Source organism: Bufo bufo, chromosome 8 (genome assembly GCF_905171765.1).
Source record: "Bufo bufo chromosome 8, aBufBuf1.1, whole genome shotgun sequence".
In the NCBI taxonomy this organism is placed as follows: domain Eukaryota; kingdom Metazoa; phylum Chordata; class Amphibia; order Anura; family Bufonidae; genus Bufo; species Bufo bufo.
The window spans coordinates 140,718,188-140,744,327 of NC_053396.1; the positions used below are offsets into that span (position 1 = coordinate 140,718,188).

At 41.5% G+C, this 26,140-nt stretch overlaps 1 protein-coding gene across 1 annotated transcript in view; it reads right to left on the reverse strand.

Annotated features, from left to right (window-relative positions):
• The window catches only part of AFF2 (AF4/FMR2 family member 2), a 628,447-nt gene that overhangs the window by 255,440 nt on the left and 346,867 nt on the right, over window positions 1–26,140 (reverse strand). Inside the window, 1 exon segment of the mRNA XM_040442199.1 lies at window positions 14,251–14,295. Within this exon segment, the coding sequence (XP_040298133.1) occupies window positions 14,251–14,295 (45 nt within the window).

Consider the following 26,140-nt stretch of genomic DNA (forward strand, 5'->3'; position numbering starts at 1 on the left):
TGCTGGGCTACAATGCCAGTGCTGGAAATTGCACAGTGTATAGAGCCTTCAATACAACAGCATTGTTTCCAGTGCCAGCAGCTCCTGAAACAGCTGATCAGTGGAAGGTGTGAGGGTCAGACCCTGACCAATCTGATATTGACAACCTATTCTCATGATAGCTCATCAATAACTAAGTCCTGGAAAACCCCTTTAACTCCTTTCCGACCGACGCTAACCCACGGATGCGTTCCTGGCGGCGTCGATTCATTCCTCCTGGACGCATCCGTGCATCATCTCGCGAGACGCAAGATTTTCGTCAGAGCATGCGCATCGCGGGCCGGCAAAAGTTAAAGGAGTATTTCGTCACCAGCCTGCCAGCCAATGAGTCATTGCTGGCAGGCTGGCGATTTAAAAAAAATCAAATCAGAAGCCATCTAACACCTTGTATTTATAAATATAAGGTGTTAAATGGCTTCTGTGCTCCTCTGCTGGTCCTTTTCGTCGGTTGGTCCCAGCAGAGGAGCACACATCACAGTGAGTAACCACCAAACACCACACTTAGCCCCAGATCAGCCCCCCATCACGCCCAATTAACCCCTAGATCAACCCTTGATCGCCCCTGTCAATCACCTAGTGAAAGGGAAAAAAGTGATCAGTGTAAACTGTCACTTTTTTTCCCCACTGGTATTGACTGATAGGTTTTAGGATAGTTTGGGCCCTTGGTTAGGTAGTTAGCGTCGGTTAGCGCCCAACCCACCGCACCGCAGTCACTGAATCGCTGATTAGCGTATCGCTAATAAGCTTTTGTACTTTTATAGTATCTGTAAGTGATCAAAACTGATCACAGTCAGATCTATAATATATAGTGTCACCTTACTAGCTCGCCCTCCACCCAAAACGCAGTGTTTGCCCCGATCAGGCCTGATCAGTCGCCCACACGTGCGTTCACCCACGCCCGCGCCGCCGCAGTGACAAAAAATATATAGATTTTTTTATCACGGTACAATCACTTTACAAGCGCTGCGGCGATAAAAAAAATCTGTTTTGATATTTTTTATCAATCGCAGCGCCCTCCGGTACTTCGCTAGCCCTCGCATTTGTAAGACAGCTTGCTTTTTTTCTGGGTAGTCTCAGGGAATACCCCTAAATTTAGTAGTCCAAATGTCAAACAGGGGGTATTCTTCTGAAGAGGCCTACAGGATTCTGACCCAGTCGGATGAGGAATGGGAACCCTCATCTGATGAATCTAGCGGGTCAGAATATGAACCTGTAGAAAGCAGTGGCATTCTGACCCAAAGTTCGGACGAGGAGGTCGAGGTCCCTGATAGCACCAGGCGTACCCGGCCCTGTGTCGCTAGACCACAGGTTGCGCAGGATCCGCTTCAAGGGCAGCAGAGTGGGGCTGGCGCTGTCGGATTACGTGGTGAGGCATACACCAGCAGCGCAGCCCATCCTAGTCCTAGTACCACACTGCCGTACAACATGGTGAAGTGGCGAGCACCAGAAGGGCAGTTGAAGCTGGTACCGTGGCACGTGCAATAGTTATCCCGTCGCAGCCATCCACACAGACAGGCCCATAGAGCCCCTAGAGTCCCTGAGGTGCTGGCAAACCCTGATTGGCATTCCCCCAACTTCAGCCGCACCTGTAGTTCCCCCTTTCACACCGCCCAGTCTGGAGTTCGGGTTGAGACAGCTCAGATCGGTTTTGGCACTGGATTTTTTGAGCTGTTGTGGACTGCGGAGCTCTTGGACATAGTCCCATTAGAAACAAATCGGTATGCCAGTCAATTTATAGCCGCCAACCTGGGAAGCTTTTATGCCCAGCCTTTCCGGTGGAAACCAGTCCAAGTTTCCCGAAATTAAAATTTTTCTGGGCCTTCTCCTCAACATGTGTCCTAACCAAAAAGCATGAATTGCGGTCATATTGGTCCACGAACCCAATTCATCACATGGCCCATGTTCTCTGCTGCTATGTCCAGGGGCACAATTTGAGACCATCCTGCGTTTCCTGCACTTTAGCGACAACACCACCTCCCTCCCAGAGGCCACCCAGCTTTTGACCGGCTCCACAAAATTCGGCCCCTCATAGACCACTTCAACAACAAATTTGCAGATTTGTATACCCTGAGCAAAACATCTGCGTAGACGAGTCCCTTATACATTTTACCGGGCGCCTTGGCTCAAACAATACATCCAAGCAAGCGCGCCTGGTATGGGGTCAAATTGTATAAAGCTCTGTGAAAGGGGCCACAGGCTATACCCACAAATTTCGGATCAATGAGGAAAAGATCAGACCCTGGAGCCGATCGGTTGCCCTGACTACCTGGGGAGGCAGTGGGAAGACAGTCTGGGACTTGGTGTCACCCTTATTTGGCAAGGGGTACCATCTTTATGTGGACAATTTTACACAAGTGTGCCCCTCTTCAGGCATTTGTTCCTAGAACAGATTGGCTGCTGTGGCACCATGCGACCTTGTCGCCGGGGCTTCCCCCAACGGCTCGTTACCACCCGTCTTGCAAGGGGGGAGAGGGCTGCCTTGTGTAACCAAGAACTGCTCGCGGTGAAATGGAGAGACAAGCGTGACGTTTGCATGCTCTCCTCCATTCACGCAGACACGACAATACAAATTGAACGGGCAACCAGTGTTACTGAAAAGCCCCTCCAGTCCACGACTATAACCTTCACATGGAGGGTTGGACTTCAATGACCAGATGTTGGCTCCCTATTTAGTTTCCCGACGCACCAGACGCTGGTATAAGAAGGTGTCTGTATATTTGATTCAATTGGCTGCATATAATAGTTTTGTTCTCTACAGTAAGGCTGGGAGAACAGGATTCTTCCTCAAATTTCAGGAAGAGATCATCGAGAACCTCCTGTATCCAGGAGGTTCCGTGGCCCCATCCACCAGTGTAGTGAGCCGTCTACACGAGCGACATTTCCCCAATGTCGTTGCTGGTACCTCAACCCAACCGTCACCCCGAAAAAAGATGTCGTGTCTGTAGGCAGGAGTGGAATTAAGGCGTGACACCTGCTATTTCTGTCCTGACTGCCCTGACCACCCTGCCTATGCTTAGGGGGAGTGTTTCCGGAAGTACCACACACAGGTACACTTAGCATAGGGATTGCATCTCACAGGACAGGCACACAGGGCTATTAGGGCCCTTACACTCACAGCTGCTGCAAACCTCTCCTTTCACCTGGGACAAAGTGCATAATGTACTTCGCCACATCTTTGGCGATTTTGTGCTTTGCACATTGTCCCATGGGGAAGGAGAGGTTTTGTCCTATAAAGGTAAAAAAAAAACAAAAAAAAAAACACCGGTAAGCAAAAAGGTTAACGTTCTGTTCAAAAAGTAAAATAAAGTTTATATGTTCCGTTCAAATTTTATTATAAAGTTAATAAATTTATTGCGTTACGGCCTGGTTTTTACTTTTTTGTTTAGTTTTTTTTACCTTCCAGGTGGGACCAACCGATCGACTAGCTGCAGCACTGATGTGCATTCTGACAGAAGCATTGCGCTGCTGTCAGATTACACAAAAGTCGGTGTATGCGGCGCTGCAAGACGAGATTTCTCCTCTGCAGTAAAAGATACGTTTGCCGAGGCATATGAGCTGAGGAGGCGGCGGTGTTCATATACTTTGGCAAACACTTTGTATATAAAAAAAAAATATAAATCCCGGCAATGATTTATTCATTCACATCGATTGATGTGAATGGATTAATCTGGTTGCCAGGGCATACGGGCTAAGTGGGTATGGATGTTGGGCGGAGCTCCTATGTCCTGGCAGACGCCTTTCCCCTCCTTTTTTTTTTGGCAGAGATTTTTTCATTCAACATTGATCAATGCGAATGAAGTGATCTCATTACCCGTATGCTCAATATAAGGAGAAAAGCAGAAACTCCTAATGCTGGCCATACATGTAATGATTGCGGAGACCCTCAAATGCCAGGCAGTACAAACACCCTACAAATGACCCATTTTGGAAAGAAGACACCCCAAGGTATTCACTGAGGGGAATATTGAGTCCATGAAAGATTGAAATTTTTGTCCCAAGTTAGCGGAAAGGGAGACTTGTATGAAAAAAAAATATATAAATTTCCGCTAACTTTGTGGCAAAAAAAATAAATTTCTATGAACTCGCCATGCCCCTCATTGAATACCTTGGTGGTGTCCTTCTTTCCAAAATAGGTCACATGTGGGGTATTTATACTGCCCTGGCATTTTAGGGGCTAAATGTCTAAAAATGCCCTCCTAAAAGGAATTTGGGGCCCCTTTGCGCATCTAGGCTGCAAAAAAGTGTCACACATCTGGTATCGCCGTACTCAGGAGAAGTTGGGGAATGTGTTTTGGGGTGTCATTTTACATATACCCATGCTGGGTGAGATAAATATCTTGGTCAAATGCCAACTTTGTATAAAAAAAATGGGAAAAGTTGTCTTTTGCCAAGATATTTCTCTCACCCAGCATGGGTATATGTAAAAAGACACCCCAAAACACATTGCCCTACTTCTTCTGAGTATGGCGATACCAGATGTGTGACATCTTTTTTGCAGCCTAGGTGGGCAAATGGGCCCACATTCCAAAGAGCACCTTTCGGATTTCACAGGCATTTTTTACAGATTTTGATTTCAAACTACTTCTCACACATTAGGGCCCCTAAAGGCCAGGGCAGTATAACTACCCCACAAGTGACCCCATTTTGGAAAGAAGACACCCCAAGGTATTCGCGTGAGGGAAATGGCGAGTTCCTAGAATTTTTTATTTTTTGTCACAAGTTAGCGTAAATGATGATTTCTTTTTAATTTTATTTTTTCTTACAAAGTCTCATATTCCACTAACTTGTGACAAAAAATAAAAACTTCCATGAACTCACTATGCCCATCATGAAATACCCTGGGTGTCTTCTTTCCAAAATGGGGGTCCACATTCCAAAGGTGCTCTTTGGAATGTGGGCCCCTTTGGCCCACCTAGGCTTCAAAAAAGTGTCACACATATGGTATCGCCGTACTCAGAAGAAGTTGGGCAATGTGTTTTGGGGGTGTCTTTTTACATATATTCATGCTGGGTGAGAGAATATCTCGGCAAAAGACAACTTTTCCATGTTTTTTATACAAAGTTGGCATTTGACCGAGATATTTATCTCACCCAGCATGGGTATATGTAAAATGACACCCCAAAACACATTGCCCAACTTATCCTGAGTACGGCGATACCAGATGTGTGACACTTTTTTGTAGCCTAGGTGGGGCAAAGGGGTCCACATTCCAAAGAGCACCTTTCGGATTTCACATTTTTTACAGATTTTGATTTCAAACTACTTCTCGAACATTAGGGCCCCTAAAAGGCTAGGGCAGTATAACTACCCCACAAGGTGACCCCATTTTGGAAAGAAGACACCCAAGGTATTCCGTGAGGGGCATGGCGAGTTCCTAGAATTTTTTTTTTTGTCACAAGTTAGCGGAAAATTATGATTTTTTTTTTTCTTACAAGGTCTCATATTCCACTAACTTGTGACAAAAAAATAAAAACTTTTAGGGGACCCATGCTGCGTGAGAGAAATATCTCGGCAAAAGACAACTTTCCCATTTTTTTAAACAAAGTTGGGCATTTGACCGAGATATTTATCTCATCCAGCATGGGTATATGTAAAATGACACCCCAAAAAACATGGCCCAACTTCTCCTGAGTACGGCAATACCAGATGTGTGACACTTTTTGCAGCCTAGGTGGGCAAAGGGGGCCCACATTCAAAGAGCACTTTTCGGATACCACAGGGCATTTTTTTACACATTTTTGATTTCAAACTACTTCTCACACATTCGGGCCCCTAAAATGCCGGGGCAGTATAACTACCCCACAAGTGACCCCATTTTGGAAAGAAGACATCCCCAGGTATTTCGTGATGGGCATAGTGAGTTCATGGAAGTTTTTATTTTTTGTCACAAGTAGTGGAATATGAGACTTTGTAAGGAAAATAAATAAATAAAAAAAATCATCATTTTCCGCTAACTTGTGACAAAAATAAAAAGTTCTATGAACTCACTATGCCCATCAGCGAATACCTTAGGGTGTCCTACTTTTCCGAAATGGTTTTCATTGTGGGGTTTTTTCTATCTGTCAGGGCATTGTAGAACCTCAGGAAACATGACAGGTGCTCACAAAGTCAGAGCTGCTTCAAAAAGCGGAAGTTCACATTTTTGTACCATAGTTTGTAAACGCTAATACTTTTACCCAAACCATTTTTTTTTTACCCAAACATTTTTTTTTTATCAAAGACATGTAGAACAATAAATTTTGAGAAAAATGTATATATTAATGTCGTTTTTTTTTTTATTTTTTATTACAACTGAAAGTGGAAAAATGTAATTTTTTTTGCAAAAATGTAGTTAAATTTCGATTAATAACAAAGTAAATAAAGTAAAAATGTCAGCAGCAATAAAATACCACCAAATTAAAGCTCTATTAGTGAGAAGAAAAGGAGGTAAAATTCATTTGGGTGGTAAGTTGCATACCGAGCAATTAAACGGTGAAAGTAGTGTAGGTCAGAAGTGTAAAAGTGGCCTGGTCATAAAGGGTTTTTAAGCTAGGGGGGCTGGAGGTGGATTAAGGGTTCTATTCACACGTCCGTATTGGTGAATTTGCGTTTCCGCAATACACCCGGCCGGCACCCCCATAAAACTCTGCCTTTCTGTCCACAATTACAGACAAAAATAGAACATGTATTTTTTTTGGGGAGCCACGGACTGGAAGATCGGGGCCAAGCTCCCGAAATGGGGATGCGGACAGCACACTGTGTGCTCTTCGCATCTCTTCCGGCCCCATAGACAATGAATGGGGTCCGGATTCGTTCTATGTTGTCGAACGGATCGGGACCCATTCTAACGGAAGTGTTAATGTACTGCCGAAGGGGTGGGGTGATCTGAAATGAATCAGAGCTCTGTTGCTGGAGCTTTGGTTCATAAGTCATTGAGAATCACACTCCCTTTATAGTAAATGGCCTCATGCACACAATCGTATGTATTTTGCAAAGCGCAAAAACAGATCCGCAAAAAATACGGATGACGTCCGTGTGCATTCCGTAATTTTGCGGAACAGAACAGCTGGGCCCTGATAGAACAGTCCTATCCTTGTCCGTAATACTAATAGGACATGTTCTGTTTTTTTTTGCGGAACGGAAATATGGACATACGGAAATGGAATGCACACAGCGTACCTTCAGTTTTTTTGCGGACCCATTGAAATTAATGGTTCCACATTCGGTCCACAAAAAAAACCGCGGAACAGACACGGGAAGAAAATACGTTCATGTGCATGAGACCTTATTGTGAGTTGTAAAATGATAATTACCACCAATATAATCTAGTCAAGTACCTCTAGCCTAAAAAAAAATCACAGATACATCTATTTTTTTTCACAAGACACAAGAAAAATGTCACCTATTTTTATGGACTGATTAGAAATTTCTGGATGGTTGGCAACCCTGATGGGCGGGACACGGAACTGTGGTGCAGGAGCCCAGGAATTGATAGGTGAGTACAGTATGTACCTGTTTGTTATTTTTACCCACATGTCCACTGGTTTTCACAAAGGTAAGAATCCTCTTTAAAAAACAAATCTACTAGTAAAGGGGCAAAAATAATAGGCTTTCATTTTTCATGTTGTCTGCAGAAATACAAAACTTTTCTCCATTTTCTCTTTTGTATGTGATGTATGAAGAAACAGACTGTAAAATACATGACAATTTTCACACTGCATTGTTAGGGCTTCAACAACAGTCATGTGCTATATATCGGAATAAACCACTAGCCGTTGTAAATATATAAAAGGAAATTTGTACTGTTTACTGTCTAATAAAACGAGCATCACCTTGTCTATTAAACTGTCTTCAAACCTTTAATAGTCGTTACTCTCCTGACTCTGACATGTGAGTGGCAGCCATTTTCCTCTGGCTCCAAGCTCTGTGTTATTAGGATTATTGGACAAACGGCTTAGGCAACAAAGAACCGTTCCAACAATAAATGCTATTGTGGATGAAATATGTGTTTTGCAGACAAGAAAAATCTAAATGCTAACAGATTTCAGATAAACTATGGGTTTCCTTTTGCCATGGTTAACATTTCATGCCACGCATTTCATGCTTTCTGAAGAAGAGAATTTAAGTGGGCCACCTCGGACAGGTAGAAAAGTCCATATTTTCTGATGGTAAATAACAAAGCTCAAGAGCAAATCCAATATTTCGTTGGTGTTTTTTTTTGTTCTGTCGATCTTAAAATATAGAAAGTTCATTCATTTACTAGGCTATTTAAATGTGCCTTCACTCCCGACGTCTCTTGACAGCCTAATGCCAGGTTGCTAAGTTACGACTGTTTGACATCATCTCTTCCAGTGTGCTTCTATTTGACAAGTCCACATGATTCACTAGGCTTTTTTAGCTTGTTACTCACTTTCCCAGTGACGTCTGTATTATGATTGTGAATTCATATCATGCAGGCAACTTTCTCGACTCCCTTTTGCATGCCATACCCCCTTAGAATCCATATGAAGATACTTAAAAGAAAATGCTTTTTCGGCTTCGGAACGAATGCGTAACCTCTATAGACAGCTTTCCTTTATATTACACTTACTAGAAGAAAATTAGCATCTCCCTTAATGTCAGTTTCTATTTTTACCAGGAAAATGATGGCAGAGCAAATAAAGGTCTCTACCTGCTAATTGTGTTACATGAAACAGTCACATCAAATAGAGATGTGGCTGATTAAATCCATTAGTGCTTTAAACAGCACACAAAAAATGGAAATTGCACATGTAATTTCAACTGTCAAGGGCATTTTTGGCCGTTGATATATATTTATAGAGTGCAGGGTTATTTGCAGCTAGCTGCAGGACACGAGAAAAGATGACTCTGATCACACAGTTAATTGAAACTCTAATTTTAAAGGCCTCCTTCTAAGGTGATATAATAACCCTTTTGGAACTCCTACAAATGTGTCTGTGCACTGTGAATGTTTATTGTTATAGGAATTCAAAATAAAATAAGAATAAAAGAGAAGATATCATTTTAAACAATGAATACATTTCTCCCTACATCATATAATCAGAGCATATAGTGCCAATTTACTGCCTTCGTGGCACACTGGGGTAAGCACTTTGCTTTCAGTCTCCGCAGCGTATGAGGGAAATCAGTTTCCTTGCTGTAGACAAAGAAGCCTTGTAGACTGGTGAACAAGATAGGATAAATCCTGTGTTGGGGCTTCGATGAAAATTGTGTAATCAATCAGTACTGTTAGTAAGGGATCATTGGAAAATACAACACATTCTGTAAGGTTACAGTATATGCATAAGGTCATAGTATAAGCTCAATGCACTGGCTAAGGGAATAGCTATAGGGGTGCAAAACTAGTATTTATTAGGGAGTACTAAGGTCATGTTCTGGACCACAGCTAGTGAACCCAAAACTGCTATCAGTCTTCCAAAAACCCTCCTGGTGGTACAAGACTAAGCACTAGGTTCTTCACGAGAGCCAGCCATGAGGCAGGATGGACTTTGGGACCCAGGGTACATCTGTGAAGTTAGTGACAAAAAAAACTGGTGTGGACACACTAGTGTCAGAATTACCAGAATGGCCAGAAGATAAAAAGAGGAGTTGGCAAGCAGAGTCAAAATTAGGAGAGACAGATTTGGTCCATGCAGTAAATAATGGTTTAAATCCAGAAACAAGCCAAGGTCAGACCACCAGGAGACTCCAGAAACAGGTCCTCAGACACAGGGTTACCCAGAAACAGATCAGCAGCTAGTTAGAGGGGTTATCACAGAGTAAGACAGACCATGGCTGACCCACGGTGATCATACGCACCTAGTCCAGATACTTCTTCTGTGTCTAATGCTGCTAGGGAGGCTCTTCCTGCCATGCTGAGATCAACATCTAGTTGACGGGGGACACATAACCGCTGCAGACAATCAAACCTGCAGTGGTGACCTGTTGCCCTTGCGTCATGACAACTGGTTATATTAGCAACAATGTAAATCCTTACAGTTATTTGAAGATGGGTCCTATGTTTGAGGGTGCCCAAAATCCCCTCTGCCACATATGACAGGAATACTAAAAATGGCAGGTTGGTATTGTTTGAAATTTAGTATTGGGGCACAGAAGTTTACCTATATGCCTTGGTATGATTCCCATGCAGTATGGTATATACTGACAAATATGAGCTCAGATCCTCTCCTGCAAGATAGGAGACCTTGTTTTTTGGAAAGGTTTTCCTAATACCACAGTACAGGATTCAATCCAGTTCTTCACTCCAAAGATATGGCTCATAAATGGAGCCATAATATGTCCATGGACATAGGGCCCAAGATTGATATTTCATTTAAATTGTATTTGCCTTTGAGCAGCAAAGACAATTGTATTATATCTAATGCATCAATATTCATTATTTTCAGTATTTCAGTATTTGAACTCTTAAGGAGGTTATTCTACAAATGTAAAACTTATTTTTATTGAAATATTTAATTACCCTGAAGGACTGTCCTTCCTCTGTGGGTGGGCAAAACCTGATCATGCACCTGCATCCTTAAGGATGAATAAATGAATGAATGAATGAATGAAAGGTGTGGAGGGCTGTTTCAATATGAGATCACTAAGGCTGTACTGAAGGGAGCAGGGACACTATTAAGCATGTTAGTCCACCTATGAATGCAGAAGAAGGTAGACCAGAAGGATAAACAGCTAAGAGCGCTACCAGAGAGGAAAAATGTAATGTATGAGATGAGTGAATCAAGAGATTGGGAAGTATTTTTATTTTTTTGTGATTCATTTTAGGATGCGAGAGAGTATATGTTTTTTTAAGCAATTAGGGTACTTTTCATTCAAGTCAAATTTATTCTGACTCTATTCTGACTGTAGTTGAATCAGATTACCAATTCAGCCGTTTCGGACTAGAATCGAATTTTAACCCCTTAGGGACTTAAGGTGTACTGGTACGTCCTAACTTTAAAAAACGCAATTGCGCGCGTGGCAGGGGTTAATCGGAACAGGATGTCCGCTGATCGCCGAGGGGGGTCCCGTGACCCCCTCATGTCGGCGATCGCCGCAAAACCGCAGGTCAATTCAGACCTGCGGTTTGCAGCTTTTACCTGATGCAGCAGGCGACGGGCGGCGGTGGGGGGGCGGTCCCCATGCGGCTGTAGGGTGGACCCGATGGCATGGAAGGCAGCGCGATCTCTAAGGAAGTCATCGCGTAGCTTTCCGGTGATGAGCCTGTGAGATCCAGCCCCCTGGATCTCACAGGCCAGAAGCTGTATAAGTAAGTACACACAGTATTACTCATACAGCCAATGCATTCCAATACAGAAGTATTGGAATGCATTGTAAAGGGGATTAGACCCCCAAAAGTTCAAGTCCCCAAGTGGGACAAAAAAGAAAGTGAAAAAAAAGTTGAAAAAATAAAGTTTTCCCCCAAAAAATTAAAAGTTTCAAGTAAAAATAAACAAAAATGTCATTTTCCCCAAATAAAGTAAAAAAAATTGGTAAAAAATAGGGGGGAAAAAAGTATACATATTAGGTATCGCCGTGTCGCGTATCGACCGGCTCTATAAACATATCACATGACCAAACCCCTCAGATGAACACCGTAAAAATAAAAAAATAAAAACTGTGCTAAATAAACAATTTTTGGTCACCTTACATCACAAAAAGTACAACAGCAAGCGATCAAAAAAGCGTTTGCACACTCAAAATAGTACCAATCTAACCGTCACCTCATCCCGCAAAAAATGAGCCCCTACTGAGACAATCGCCCAAAAAAATTTAAAACTATGGCTCAGAATATGTAGACACTAAAACATAATTTTTTTTGTTTTAAAAAAGCTTGTTATTGTGTAAAACTTACATAAATAAAAAAAAAAGTATACATTATTAAGTATCGCCGCATCCGTTCGACCGGCTCTATAAAAAGTATCACATGACCTAACCCCTGAGGATGAACACCGTAAAAAAATAAAAAACTGTGCTAAATAAACCATTTTTTGTACCTTACAACACAAAAAGTATAATAGGCAAGCGATCAAAAAGTCATATGCACCCCAAAATAGTGCCAATAATACCGTCCTCTCATCCATAAACTGAAAAAAATTATAGCTCTCTTTTTTTTGCTTCAAAAATGAAATCATTGTGTAAAACTTTAGGTATCGCAGCGTCCGTAATAACTTTCTCTATAAAAATAGCACATGACCTAACCCCTCAGGTGAATACCTTAAAAAATAAAAATAAAAACTGTGTAAAAAATAAATTTTTTGTCACCTTACATCACAAAAAGTGTAATAGCAAGCGATCAAAAGTCACACGCACCCCAAAATAGTGGCAATAAAACCTCCATTACAGGTAAAGGACCTTTGGTGACGTCACTCCGGTCATCACATGATCAATCACCATGGTAAAAGATCATGTGATGGATCATGTGATGACTGGAGTGACGTCCAAAGGTCCTTTACCTGTAATTAATGCTCACCACAGGTCCTGTTCAGCAAAGGAGACAGAAGGAGATGCCGGGCCGCGATCAAGTGGACTAAGGGTGAGTTTAAATTATATATATATTTTTTTTAACCCCTCCAGCGCTGTTTTACTATGCATTCTGTATTCAGAAAGCTATTATTTTCCCTTATAACCATGTTATAAGGGAAAATAATAATGATCGGGTCTCCATCCGATCGTCTCCTAGCAACCGTGCGTGAAAATCACACCGCATCTGCACTTGCTTGCGGAGCTTGCAATTTTCACGCAGCCCCCATTCACTTCTATGGGGCCTGCGTTGCGTGAAAAACGCAGAATATAGAGCATGCTGCGATTTTCACGCAACCACAAGTGATGCGTGAAAATCACCGCTCATGTGAACAGCCCCATAGAAATGAATGGGTCGGTATTCAGTGCGGGTGCAATGCGTTCACCTCACACATCGCATCCGCGCGGAATACTCGCCCGTGTGAAAGGGGCCTAAAAATTTGGTTTTTGCTTCTAAAATTCTAAGCCTTGAACATCCCCAAAAAATAAATACCCTTCCCAAAATGATCTAAACATGAAGTAGACATATGGGGGAATGTAAATTAATAACAATTTTTGGAAGTATTACTATGTATTATAGAAGGTAGAGAAATTTAAACTTGGAAATTTGCCATTTTTTTAAAATTTTTGGTAAATTTTTTATTTTTTATAAATAAAAAAGATTTTTTTTTACTTCATTTTAACCAGTGTCATGAAGAACAATATGTGACGAAAAAAACAATCTCAGAATGGCCTGGATAAGTCAAAGCCGTTTTAAAGTAATCAGCACTTAAATTGACACTGGTCAGATTTGCAAAAAATGGCCAAGTCCAGAAGGTGAAATAGGGCCGACTCCTTAAGGGGTTAAGTAACTCCATCATCTCTAGTAAAGTACATGAAAACTTTACACTATTTTTATTGCATGTACATTGCAATAATACTGAACTTCATTTTTAATGTGCTAGTATTACTTTCCATGGGATAATCCCTTAAAACATCCATTCAAAAATGTAGAAATTCAGGCACCCCTTCATGATAACAGTCCAAAACTTTTTCGACATACAGAACGACATAATCTGTATTTTTATGGTCAGAAGCAGAATGCTGGATAACCAATTTCAAGGTTCCTTTATAAACTTACAAAAAAAAGTCAAATAATCCAGGCCCTGTTCAATTCAGTTTTAAAAAAAATATTAAAATTAAAATTATGGCAGATTCACACATTTCAAATGTGTCTCATATCCTTCATGTCACATTGATTTATGTCTCTACTTATAGAAGGGCTAAGGACAGCAATATACAGACAAAAACAGGAATTCCTTGACATCAATTACAACAGTGTGTCTTTGGCCACTTGAAATGAGTATGAAAGACATGAAGAAAGTGCTTTCAGCAGAAACTTGTTCTCGACATACAAGTTTTATTATATTTAGAAAATCCCATTGCTCAGAAGAACACATTCCCAGTTGACACCAGAGCCTATGACAAGAAACCTTGAAGTAACAAGTAGCAATACAGAGTCAGAAACTATTATTCAGGTTATAGCCACTTTTTCTTGATTTATTGAATTCTGAGCACAGTACTGTGCTGCTCCTGTTATGTGGACATTTATTGGCCATGTTTTATGTCCTATTAAAAATCACTATAAGCACTGTAAATAATCAGTGTACTAGGCTGTCCAACAATTAAAGGAAGCCTCAGCCATGATTTAGTGCAAACTTTGAAACTTACCCGTAAGATTTCTTCAACACAACTGGGATCATTTGGAAGACTGACCTGTGTAAAGAAAGATTCATATTATCAGTAACTAAATGTGAGAGGAGGAAAAATGGAATTAATATGTTATTTTATAATGAAACAAAGATGACAGTATTAGATCAGAAGAAATAGTATGCTGACCTTTAAACTACAAATGTCAAATAAATTGAGTTTTAGAAAATTTTATGTGTCAATGTTTTTGGGGACATAAACAATGACTAGCCAACCATATTTACCAGGAATTCCAAAGTGATACAATAACTGTACTTTCAATGTGTCTATAGTGTTAGTTCACATGGAGATTTTGGGTTATCAAAGTTAATACACATACAGTAGATACATATACTGTCATAATATGCAATGTAACAACCTGAATAAAAGAAGGACCAATAAAGAATGACTGACAGCTCTATGCATGGTGGACTGCTGGGAGAAGACTCTACATAGCAAGACATACGATTTATAAAAATACAAACAGTATCACAGTATATATCTACCTGGGATGGTCATGTATGGGGTAGTATTGCTAGTGGTCTCCCAACTTGTCTTCTCTGGTCATTAAAGACAGCAGAATGGAACTGTGCAAAGTTGTTGCCCTGCCCTGCAGCTAGAGGTTGTATGCCAAAGTATTGAAGCCATAAAGTATGGTCACTAGTAGGGGGGCACAGGGCCTTTGTGTTCTGCCATACAGGCACAGTTAGGTGCCAGATCTATGGACATATTCTACCCTAGTGGTAACACTCCTTTAGAAGCAATGTATGAAATAAGAGGGCATATGGAGATACAGTATCAGAGGCCTACAGAGTTCCCATGTACTTCTATGGAGTACATATACCTGCTCTGTACAAAATAAAGTCATAATAATGATATAGGTATGAGAAACATTTCTATCAGTGTGCTTGCTTCATTGGAGTGATGAGGTCATATGCACCATTATATACAGTACATACAAATACAATATTAAAGGGCATGTCCCATTGGGGACATTTATGTTATATGGGTAGGATATGACATAAATGTAAGATAGTATGGATATGGCCCTGACGTGAATAGAGAAGACATTGCAACATACAGAGCAACCTTTCCATTCACTACTAGCTGTGATTACAGAGCAAAAGGCACAATCATCTTTTCATTCCTGTTATGGGAGTTCTGAAATGGCTGATCACTGGCTTGGCTATTTTCAGAAGCCCAACAACAATAAAAGGAGGGTGACTGCTCATGTGTGGTTTGTCTGTCCTTTCACTTTGGGGGTACCATTCTGGAGATAGAAGCAGGTCCCAGAGGTTTGACACTTAGCTATCAGACATCTAACAATATGCCATGAGTGTCCCAGATGGGAAAACCACTTTAACTATAATAATAATAAAATAAAAAAAAATTGGAAAAAAAAAATGTTCGGTGTCTCTGACTCTGGCCATGTCTATTAAGTCTAAAGAGAAAAGCTACTGCATAGTGAAATCCTTTTCTGACCTAAATGTCACTAGAAAATTACATTTTTAATTGATTGTTTTAAGACATATTAAACCATGTAGGTGTACCTGACTTATTTGAATCTTGTCCAACATTTGACATTTGGCTAATCTTAAAATCCATGGCAGCTAAGCAATCATCGTTTACTTAATAAATCTCTCTATACAAAGAAGTATAGTAATGTTAGCCAAGAGCCTACAGTGATTTCATGATATAAAGGCACAAAGGAAATTTAGTTGATTTTGTACAGGAAACATTATTAACAACATAAAACCAAATTCACAAAGTATAGTAAAATGGAATAATGGGAACCAGAAATAGCTTAACTTTATTTGTAAAGTTACCAAAAAGCCATCATGGAGTCTATAAAGTGTAATATACAGTCCTGATCAAAAGTTTAAGACCACTTGAAAAATGGCAAACAATCATATTTTACATTGTTGGATCTTAACAAGGTTCCAAGTAGAGCTTCAACATGCAACAAGAAGAAATAGGAGTGAGACAAAACATTTTTTGAGCATTCAATTAATTGAAAATAACGATTAAACTGAAACTGGTTGTTTTTCAGCTGATTCAAATTTTAGGACCACATGCCTTTAAAAGGTCAAATATGTGCAAAGATGTGGATTCATTGTCATTTTCTGTCAGGTAGGTCACTCGTTGTGATGGCAAAGGCAAAAAAACTCCCTTTTTGAACGTGGTCGGGTTGTTGAACTGCATGAGCACGGTTCTCTCACAGCGCGCGGTCGCTGCTGAGGTGGGACGCAGTAGACCAGTCATTTGGAATTTCTTTAAATGATTCCTGAGGGATATGGAACAAAAAAGTCAAGTGGAAGACCCCAAAAAAATTTCACCAGCACTGAGCTGGAGGATCCAATTGGCTGTCGTCAAGACACTGGACGATCCTCGACCCAAAATAAGGCCCTTACTGGTGCTGACTGCAGCCCCATAAGCATCAGACGGCAATCTGAGACTGAAGGGCTTCAAAACAAAAACATCTTCAAAGACCTTCGTCTCCTTGAACGCCACAGAACCTGCTCGTTTGGACTTTGCAATGAGAGCACCAAACATGGGACATTCAAAGGTGGAAGAAAGTTTTTATTCTATGATGAGAAAAAATTTACCTTGATGGTCCTGATGGTTTCCAACATTACTGGCATGACAAGCAGATCCCACCTAAGATGTTTTCTACGCGCCACAGTGGAGGGGGCGCCATAATGGTCTGGGGTGCTTTTTCCTTCAGTGGAACAATGGAGCTTTAGGAAGTGCAGGGGCGTCAAACGGCCGCTGGATATGTCCAGATGTTGCAGAGAGACATTCCTCTTGACTGAGGGCCCTCCTCTGTGTGGTAATGACTGGGTTTTTTCAACAGGACAACGCTACAGTACACAATGCCCGCAGGACAAAGGACTTCTTCCAGGAGAATAACATCACTCTTTTGGCCCATCCTGTGTGTTACCCTGATCTAAATCCAATTGAGAACCTTTGGGGATGGATGACAAGGGAAGTTTACAAAAATGGACAACAGTTCCAGACAGTAGATGGCCTTCGTGTGGCCGTCTTCACCACTTGGAGAAATGTTCCCACTCACCTCATGGAAACGCTTGCATCAAGCATGCCGAAACAAATTTTTTAAGTGATCAACAATAACGGTGGAGCTACTCATTACTGAGTTCATGTTTGGAAGTTGGATTTCTGTTTTGGGGGGGTTTAGTTTTTTTTTGGTGGTGTGGCCCTAAACTTTTGATCAGCTGAAAAACAGCCTGTTTTAGTTAATTCGTTGTTTTCATTAAATTGAATGCTCAAAAAATGTTTTGTCTCACTCCCATTTCTTCTTGCATGTTGAAGCTCTACTTGGACCCTTGTTAAGATCCAACCATGCTAAATATGATTTTTTTTGCCATTTTTCAAGTGGTCTTAAACTTTTGATTAGGACTGTAATTAACTCTAGGCCTCATAAAGTTATACTGTATATCCCAGATATAACTCCTTACAGATTGATTAAAAATTCAATACTAAATAAGAACATAGAAACACAGAAATATAGTGGCAATTCTGGAGGAGCTGCTCAGCCCCTAACACTGTGGCGTGTCTTTCATTGGGGGAGCAGCCCGACCGCATGTGGACCGCAGTAATCGACTAACCCCAGCAAAATATGCATACAATGGAGGACGTCGGCGCGGTCCACATGCACCACAAGAGCAAACTACACAGAATGTAGCAAATAAACATGGGAAACAAAGAGAGAGAATGCACCAAACAGATATACCACTGACTATACTGGGAAGTCATAAATGCAGGTATTAAAAGCTGAGACTTTCGCCAATATATTCCAGTCAGGAAAATATCGGAGCCCATCATGCACCACGTCACGGTCACTCAGCATGGCAGAGGGTCCTAACCGCTGCTCTAACTATGGTGTGAACACGGTCTGGGGGTGATATAATTCAGCTCACAGCCAAGCTTCCACACAAAAGCCCAGCATGAATACTGTGGTAGTAAAATGTGAATGAGGCCAGACTGTGAGCCACACCTACACCAGACCATGTGATGGAGGTTACCAGGTGCAAAAGAGTGTTGAAACACACTCAAATCTAACAAGACAGAAACACAGAAATATAGTGGCAATTCTGTGTGGCTCACAGTCTGGCCTCATTCACATTTTACTACCACAGTATTCATGCTGGGCTTTTGTGTGGAAGCTTGGCTGTGAGCTGAATTATATCACCCCCGGACCGTGTTCACACCATAGTTAGAGCAGCGGTTAGGACCCTCTGCCATGCTGAGTGACCGTGACGTGGTGCATGATGGGCTCCGATATTTTCCTGACTGGAATATATTGGCGAAAGTCTCAGCTTTTAATACCTGCATTTATGACTTCCCAGTATAGTCAGTGGTATATCTGTTTGGTGCATTCTCTCTCTTTGTTTCCCATGTTTATTTGCTACATTCTGTGTAGTTTGCTCTTGTGGTGCATGTGGACCGCGCCAACGTCCTCCATTGTATGCATATTTTGCTGGGGTTAGTCGATTACTGCGGTCCACATGCGGTCGGGCTGCTCCCCCAATGAAAGACACGCCACAGTGTTAGGGGCTGAGCAGCTCCTCCAGAATTGCCACTATATTTCTGTGTTTCTGTCTTGTTAGATTTGAGTGTGTTTCAACACTCTTTTGCACCTGGTAACCTCCATCACATGGTCTGGTGTAGGTGTGGCTCACAGTCTGGCCTCATTCACATTTTACTACCACAGTATTCATGCTGGGCTTTTGTGTGGAAGCTTGGCTGTGAGCTGAATTATATCACCCCCAGACCGTGTTCACACCATAGTTAGAGCAGCGGTTAGGACCCTCTGCCATGCTGAGTGACCGTGACGTGGTGCATGATGGGCTCCGATATTTTCCTGACTGGAATATATTGGCGAAAGTCTCAGCTTTTAATACCTGCATTTATGACTTCCCAGTATAGTCAGTGGTATATCTGTTTGGTGCATTCTCTCTCTTTGTTTCCCATAAATAAGAACATATGCTAGTACATAGGCACGTTGACAAACCAGGATCCTCTGGTGGTCCTAGTCATTGACATACTAATGAGACGCAGCCACAGCAGGGGCAATGGAGCTTAATATGGATGATGGCAAGGGCAAATTACTTTTTGGGTTATTTCATAATTAAGTTACCATAAGGGTTTCCAGCTCTTTTAACACATATGTGCAATGGAAATAACAGTTTATAAACAGCATCTAGTGAACATACATGTTCTGTATAACTGATGGATGGGCCATTAGAATAATTTAGTTTGGTGTGCCCTGTGTACCCCAACAGTTGAACCTTCAAATGCCAGCCTTTTAAATAATTAAAGATGATCGCCACAGACAGACAGACAATTGGGCTATGTAGGGAGCTGTTTTGTTCTTTCTTGATCATACTTATACCTCGGGCAACCTAATTATGGAAACTGCCAACATTTGAATCCCATTAGCCCTACCTGTTCCAAACAGGAATGTCAAATGACAATACCTATAATGCCTCTTTACATGCAAATCTTTATAAGCTTCACCTCACTGAAGTCTTATATGTTGGACGGTCAGCCAAAAAGTGTATACTGGGAAGAGTGATGCCACCAACAAAATGAGGAGGAATTCTCATAGACAGTGTTATAAAACAGGGATCTGCGGATTATAAACAATGCACCGATCCTTCTTTCCCCTTCTTTCCCCTACATAGACTATTGCTGTATGTAACTTTCATCTCCGCTGACAAGAACGCAATTAGGTGAAGGTGTGTACCGAAGGCTGTGTACTGAACTTCTGCCTGTTAACCGACTCTGATACTCTGCTGCCTGCCCTGAACTTAGACTGTCTACTGTACTGACCCTTTGCTTTTAGCCCTGACCTGGGATTAGTTCCACAGAATTACACAAACTCTGTTGGCCCTGACCTCTGCCTATTTACCAACTACAAGTAGTGCCTGACCACTTGTTATTTCACGTCAGATCCTTGTATAGCGGTTAAAGGGTAAAAACCAAGGGATGACCATGATAATGCCCTTAGGATTATTCCCAAACTCAAACCAGTTATTTAGTACAGTGGGCCCATACCCACTGTCTGTTACACTGTGATACCACAATGTGTCTGTTTGACCAAAAGTATCATTCTTAGGGTGCTAATATGGTAATATAAAGCTCTAGTGAAAACTCAGCTTTATTACAGCCGTATGTAGACCAGTTGTTATAATCCATGCTCATACATGCAATTCTACAAAACTTTTAACACTTGTTTTGCAGCGAACATCATCTTGTTGGGGAGAGTTTTTTTAATCTATAAAGTAACCTGTACTAAGAAAGACAAAATTCCTGTGGCTTCCCAATATGAAGGCATTAGCACATATGGTGCACTTTAATATTACCCCAACTAATGGAATGTAACATCAATTAGAATCTGACAGCAGAAAACCTCAATTTTTTTCCTATAAAATGGGAGGAGTATGTATATTCACTAAGTCTCCACAATATTAATAGGTTCCATAATATGGCTTTGTGAGAGCCTCTACAGAGTAATAATATGAACGAGTTAACGAGGCCTTATAGTCAGAATAATACTGTATGTTGGGTTCGCTATTTCTCTGGTTTAGTAACAGCACTTTACGTTTAGATCAATATCAGTTTAAATGTTTTAACTAGAGATTAGAGAAGTTAAGAAAAATTTGATTCAGCCAATTCGCCAAACTTCGGCAAGAAATTTGATTTGTTACAAATTCATTTGTCACAAATCGCGATAAATCAGGTAGGTATACCCAAGCCACTCTGTCTAATCATATTGATCCCACTCGGTGGCCCAATCTCAATGTGAAGGCTTGGAAGTTAAACTGCAGGGAGATTGCAGGGAGTGTATAGCCATGTGCATTAGGTTCTAGTGCACCTACATTCATAGTTAAACTATTCTGTAGTTACTGTGCCATCAGTATTACAGGTGTAATTTATCACTGTCTACATTACTGTGCAGTGCACCAAAACTCATAGCTAATCCCTTCTGTTAAACAAAAAGAAAAGCATATAGCACTTTTTGGTAAAGCAAAAAATACCCGTCCACGCCCCTACAGTGCAATGGCTCCATAGTGGAGCAAAATAAAGAAATGGAGGCAGCACCAATAAAGTAGTGGAGAAAAAAATGTTCTGAGCTGTCAGAAGAACAAAACTAAAAACAAAAAAAAGCCTGTATTTTTACAGTTCAACAAGATGTACACGAAATATATTAGTCCGCTCTTTAATACTCAGGCACAGTAATTCTATGTATAAACTAACAGATTAAAGGGGATTGTGGCTGCAGTTCAACAAGATAAACCCGGAGATATATTAGACCGCCTTTTAATATTGAGGCACAGTAATTCTATTTATAAACTAACAGATTGACAGGGATTGTGACAGCAGTTCAACAAGATGCACACAGCAATTGCACTCAACCTGCACAGTCCCTGCAGTCACCCTATGCTCTTCCTATAGTGTCTAAAAACTCTCCCTGTGATCTCCCTACATTGTCCCTATCCAATATTCTTCTGTAAATAGCTTTCTGAAACACTGGCCCTAGCGCATAAGTACTTTGCACCTCTTTCCCTAAGATCAGCTCACAGTGAAATGGCAGAGAGCTGTGATATCACAGAGTATGGCAATCTGCTGATTTGCTGGCTGCACAGCATTATGGGTCATACTGCATTCCCAGGCTTGTTACTTTCACTTTGTAATAAAAAATTGTTACCACAAAACACAAGGAAATTCGGATTTGCAGTGAATAGAAATGTTCCTAAACTTCTGATCAAATTCCACTTTGGATGCTTTCATTCACTCAACACTAGTTTTAACAAACTCCTACACAATTTTTTTTAAATGAATGCTTATTTGCCAACTAGAGGACAGTTGTTTCAGGTCTGGTTATTTTATTTCATAAAATCAAAGGATATCTTAGCAGTACATTCTTTATAGTCTTAAAGCATCTCTTTGCTGAAAAGAAACAATTTTTGAAAGTCGCTCATTTTCTTTGGCTTTTAAAGCTTTATTAATTAATTGTATGTCTCCACTAGAGCAAAATCCAGCGGCTAATGAGAAATAAAATTAAACTAGTTAAAACACTAAAATTGAAACTCATAAGTAATGTGAAAGACTTAAATTAATGAGCAGTTATGCCAAAGCAAAGTCGTCCATAAATTCAAGGATTTTTTAATGTGTTATTATATTTAATGGGAGTAGTTCCTTTTTTAAATTATAATATGAATTATGGTACAAAAAGTTATACAAATAAAACCGCCTATTTAAAAAGCATGCAATGATTGAAACAGGATGCTCTATCTTTACAGTTTTATGTGACAGATTATAGTTGAAGAGCTGTTTCCACAAAGAGCAGCTACGGAGGCAACATTGCCTATGTATGATAATCTTGCAATATCTTTTCAAAATGCTGTCATCTTACCATACACATTTCCCACAATTCAACCTAATTTCCCATACTGTTATATTAGAGAAGGGCCTACTCATTCTGATCCTTCTGGTTCATGAACAGAATGCTACAACTACAGTAAAAGGCAACACATACCAGTTTAGCTGTAGGAGAGAACAAACATTGTGAATTGGATAAATGGCTCAAGGTATGGGGAGAATTGAATATTTAAATTCCCTTGTTTAAATTTTTCATTATCCACCTGTATTCCTCCTCTGCCGTGGTAATGGGAGACACATCGCAAAGGGGTGGGTAGGGAGGGAATTGGGGGGGGTATTAAGGTTATAGAAAAAAAAAGTTGCGTCACCCACAATGCTAGGGAGGCTGGTCACCGTTATGGCCTGCTATTGGCTTTCCCCCCATAGCCAGATGTTTTAATCCACGTGATGGGGAGAAGCAGCGGCGGCCATGTAAGGATTCAGAGGGACACAGGTACAGGGGAACAGGTAAGTATGTTTTTGAGGAGGGGCCAGGGCATTTTGGCGGTTATTAAAGTGATTGGATATCCCCTTTAAAAAAAAAATTCTGGGGCTGAAACACTTATGACCTATTGTTAGGTAGTTTGGCCTCTGGAATTTCCAAAATCAGAACAAGGGGCCGTACCGTATATACAAATAAGTTTTTGAGTAGGAAATTATTGGGAATGGACTGTTCCTTCCCAATAAATGCCTGCTCTTCAGTTACATGCACCAATTATCTCCACTGTATGGGGACGAGCGATGACTATGACTATTACGCATCCTCATACAGATCTATTGTTTTTGGGCAGCAGATTGCACAAATTTCTGCCCAGAAGCAATGATTTAATGTGCTGTATGAAAGATCATTTTACTCGAAGAACAAGGATTTTTACTTGATCATCGGGTGATCAATATCACATTTACACTGGCCTGTTATCTGGAATGGTTGTAGTAGATAATCGGCCTCACAATTGAGCCATGTAAACTTGCCTTAAATATTCCCAAACTCAACTTTTTTCTGTTATAACAAACTTTTAAAACAACATTTATAATTCAATTTCTTAATACTCCATTATTGTGTCAGCGATAAATGATGTTCTATGGCACAGAGGGAAATTTCTTCACTAGCATGAATGGGGGAAAAAGCTTGGATACACAGCGGGCTTTTAATTCATAGCAGTTATTGTATTGGTAAAGAAGTTAGTTTAGTGATTAAGGTTCCCATAAACACATAGGGAGTCATTTAACGAGCTGAAATACGCCTAAATTAGTTGCACCGCAATCTGCGACTTTCCCCGCTCACGCCAGATCTAAACAAGTAAGTGTGACATGGGCAGGGAAGGGGACGGGCCAACATCTCTTCATAACTTCGGCAATCCACCGCCAGCTATAGGACTTTTTTTTAAGACCGGCATCTAAAATGCTGGTCTTAATAAATGACCCCCATATAGTCTATTGTCGCCACAATGGGCATTTTGAACGACCACCCTATAGGACTTAACTGAGGCTATATGCACCTTTACATGGACTGGCCACCTCATAGTGGCAAAAAAAGGTCCGATTTTAACAACTACGGCCCACATTTACTAGCGTAATTGCTTCTAGACCTTCTTGTAGTATCTGGTGCAATGTGGTGCAATTGCTGTTCTAGCCAGTGTACATCTATACACATGACAGCTGCCCCAACACACCCAGCTCTGCTATCTCTCTATATGACAGCTGCCCCAGCACACTCAGCTCTGCTATATCTCTATATGACAGCTGCCCTAGCACACTCAGCTCTGCTATATCTCTATATATGATAGCTGCCCCAGCACACCCAGCTCTGCTACATCTATACACATGACAGCTGCCCCAGCACACTCATCTCTACTATATCTCTATATATGATAGCTGCCCCAGCACACTCAGCACTGCTATATCTCTATACAATTATATTACAGCTGCCCCAGCATACTCAGCTCTGCTACATCTATACACATGACAGCTGCCCCTGCACACTCAGCTCTGCTATATCTAAATAACTGTAAGTATTACTATACAGTAGATAGATATATAGAGATATAGCAGAGCTGAGTGTGCTGGGGCAGTTGTCATGTGTATAAATGTAGCAGAGCTGGGTGTGCTGGGGTAGCTGTTATGTGTATAGATGTAGCAGAGCTGGGTGTGCTGGGGCAGCTGTTATGTGTATAGATGTAGCAGAGCTTGGTGTGCTGGGGCAGCTGTTATGTGTATAGATGTAGCAGTGCTGAGTGTGCTGGGGCAGCTGTCATGTGTATGGATGTACACTATCAAAGCTATAGTCTACAGTAGAAGTCTCATATTTTTTCAGGCAGAGGCTATGCAGCTCTTGTAGCTGTGTGGTTAGGTGCTTTGCCTCTAATGCAGAAGGTCGCGGGTTCAAGTCCCAGCAGAAACTTTTCTCACATACACAAGCACTGACTCCATATATGAACATACAGCGCGGGACACAGGCCGGAAGAGGCTGCATCGCATAGCTGACATGGAGGTAAGTAGAAGTGTTTTTATTTTTTAATACCGGACTGTTACTGCCACATGGGGGGAGCGGGAGGCACTTGATAGTGGTACATGGGGGGGGGGGTTGGCACCTGATACTTGGCACATGGGGGGGAAGGAGAGAGGCACTTGATACTGGCACATTGGGAGGGGGGAGATGGCACTATGATACTGGCACATTGGGGGGTGGCACTATGATACTGGCACATTGGGGGGGAGATGGCGCTATGATACTGGCACATGAGGGGTGGAGGGAAGGAGAGAGGCACTTGATACTGGCACATTGAGAGGGGGGAGATGGCACTATGATACTGGCACATTGGGGGGGAGATGGCATTATGATACTGGCACATGGGGAGGTGGATGGGATGGAGAGAGGCACTTTATACTGGCACCGGACTGTTACTGCCACATGGGGGAGCGGGAGGCACTTGATACTGGCACATGGGGGGGGTTGGCACCTGATACTTGTCACATGGGGGGAAGGAGAGAGGCACTTGATACTGGCACATTGGGGGGGAGATGGCACTATGATACTGGCACATAGGGGGGAGGCACTTAATACTGGCACATTGGGGGGGAGATGGCACTATGATACTGGGACATAGGGGGGAAGGAGAGAGGCAGTTGATACTAGCACATGGGGGGGTTGGCACTTGATATTGGCACATGGGGGGGCATCTATGGGGACACTTACTGGCACATTATTGGGTGGCCTTATGGGGGTCCCTTTTTACTGGCACATTATTGGGGGGCATTATGGGGGTCCTTTTTTACTGGCACATTATTGGGGGGCACTATGGGGGCCTCTGAGGCCACAAAGAAGGGGTATTTTATATGGGGGGCTCTGTGTGGTACTAGTATTATCAGGGGGTTTATCTGTTTCTGCAGTATTGTATTGGGGAGCACAGCGGCACAGTATTGTGGT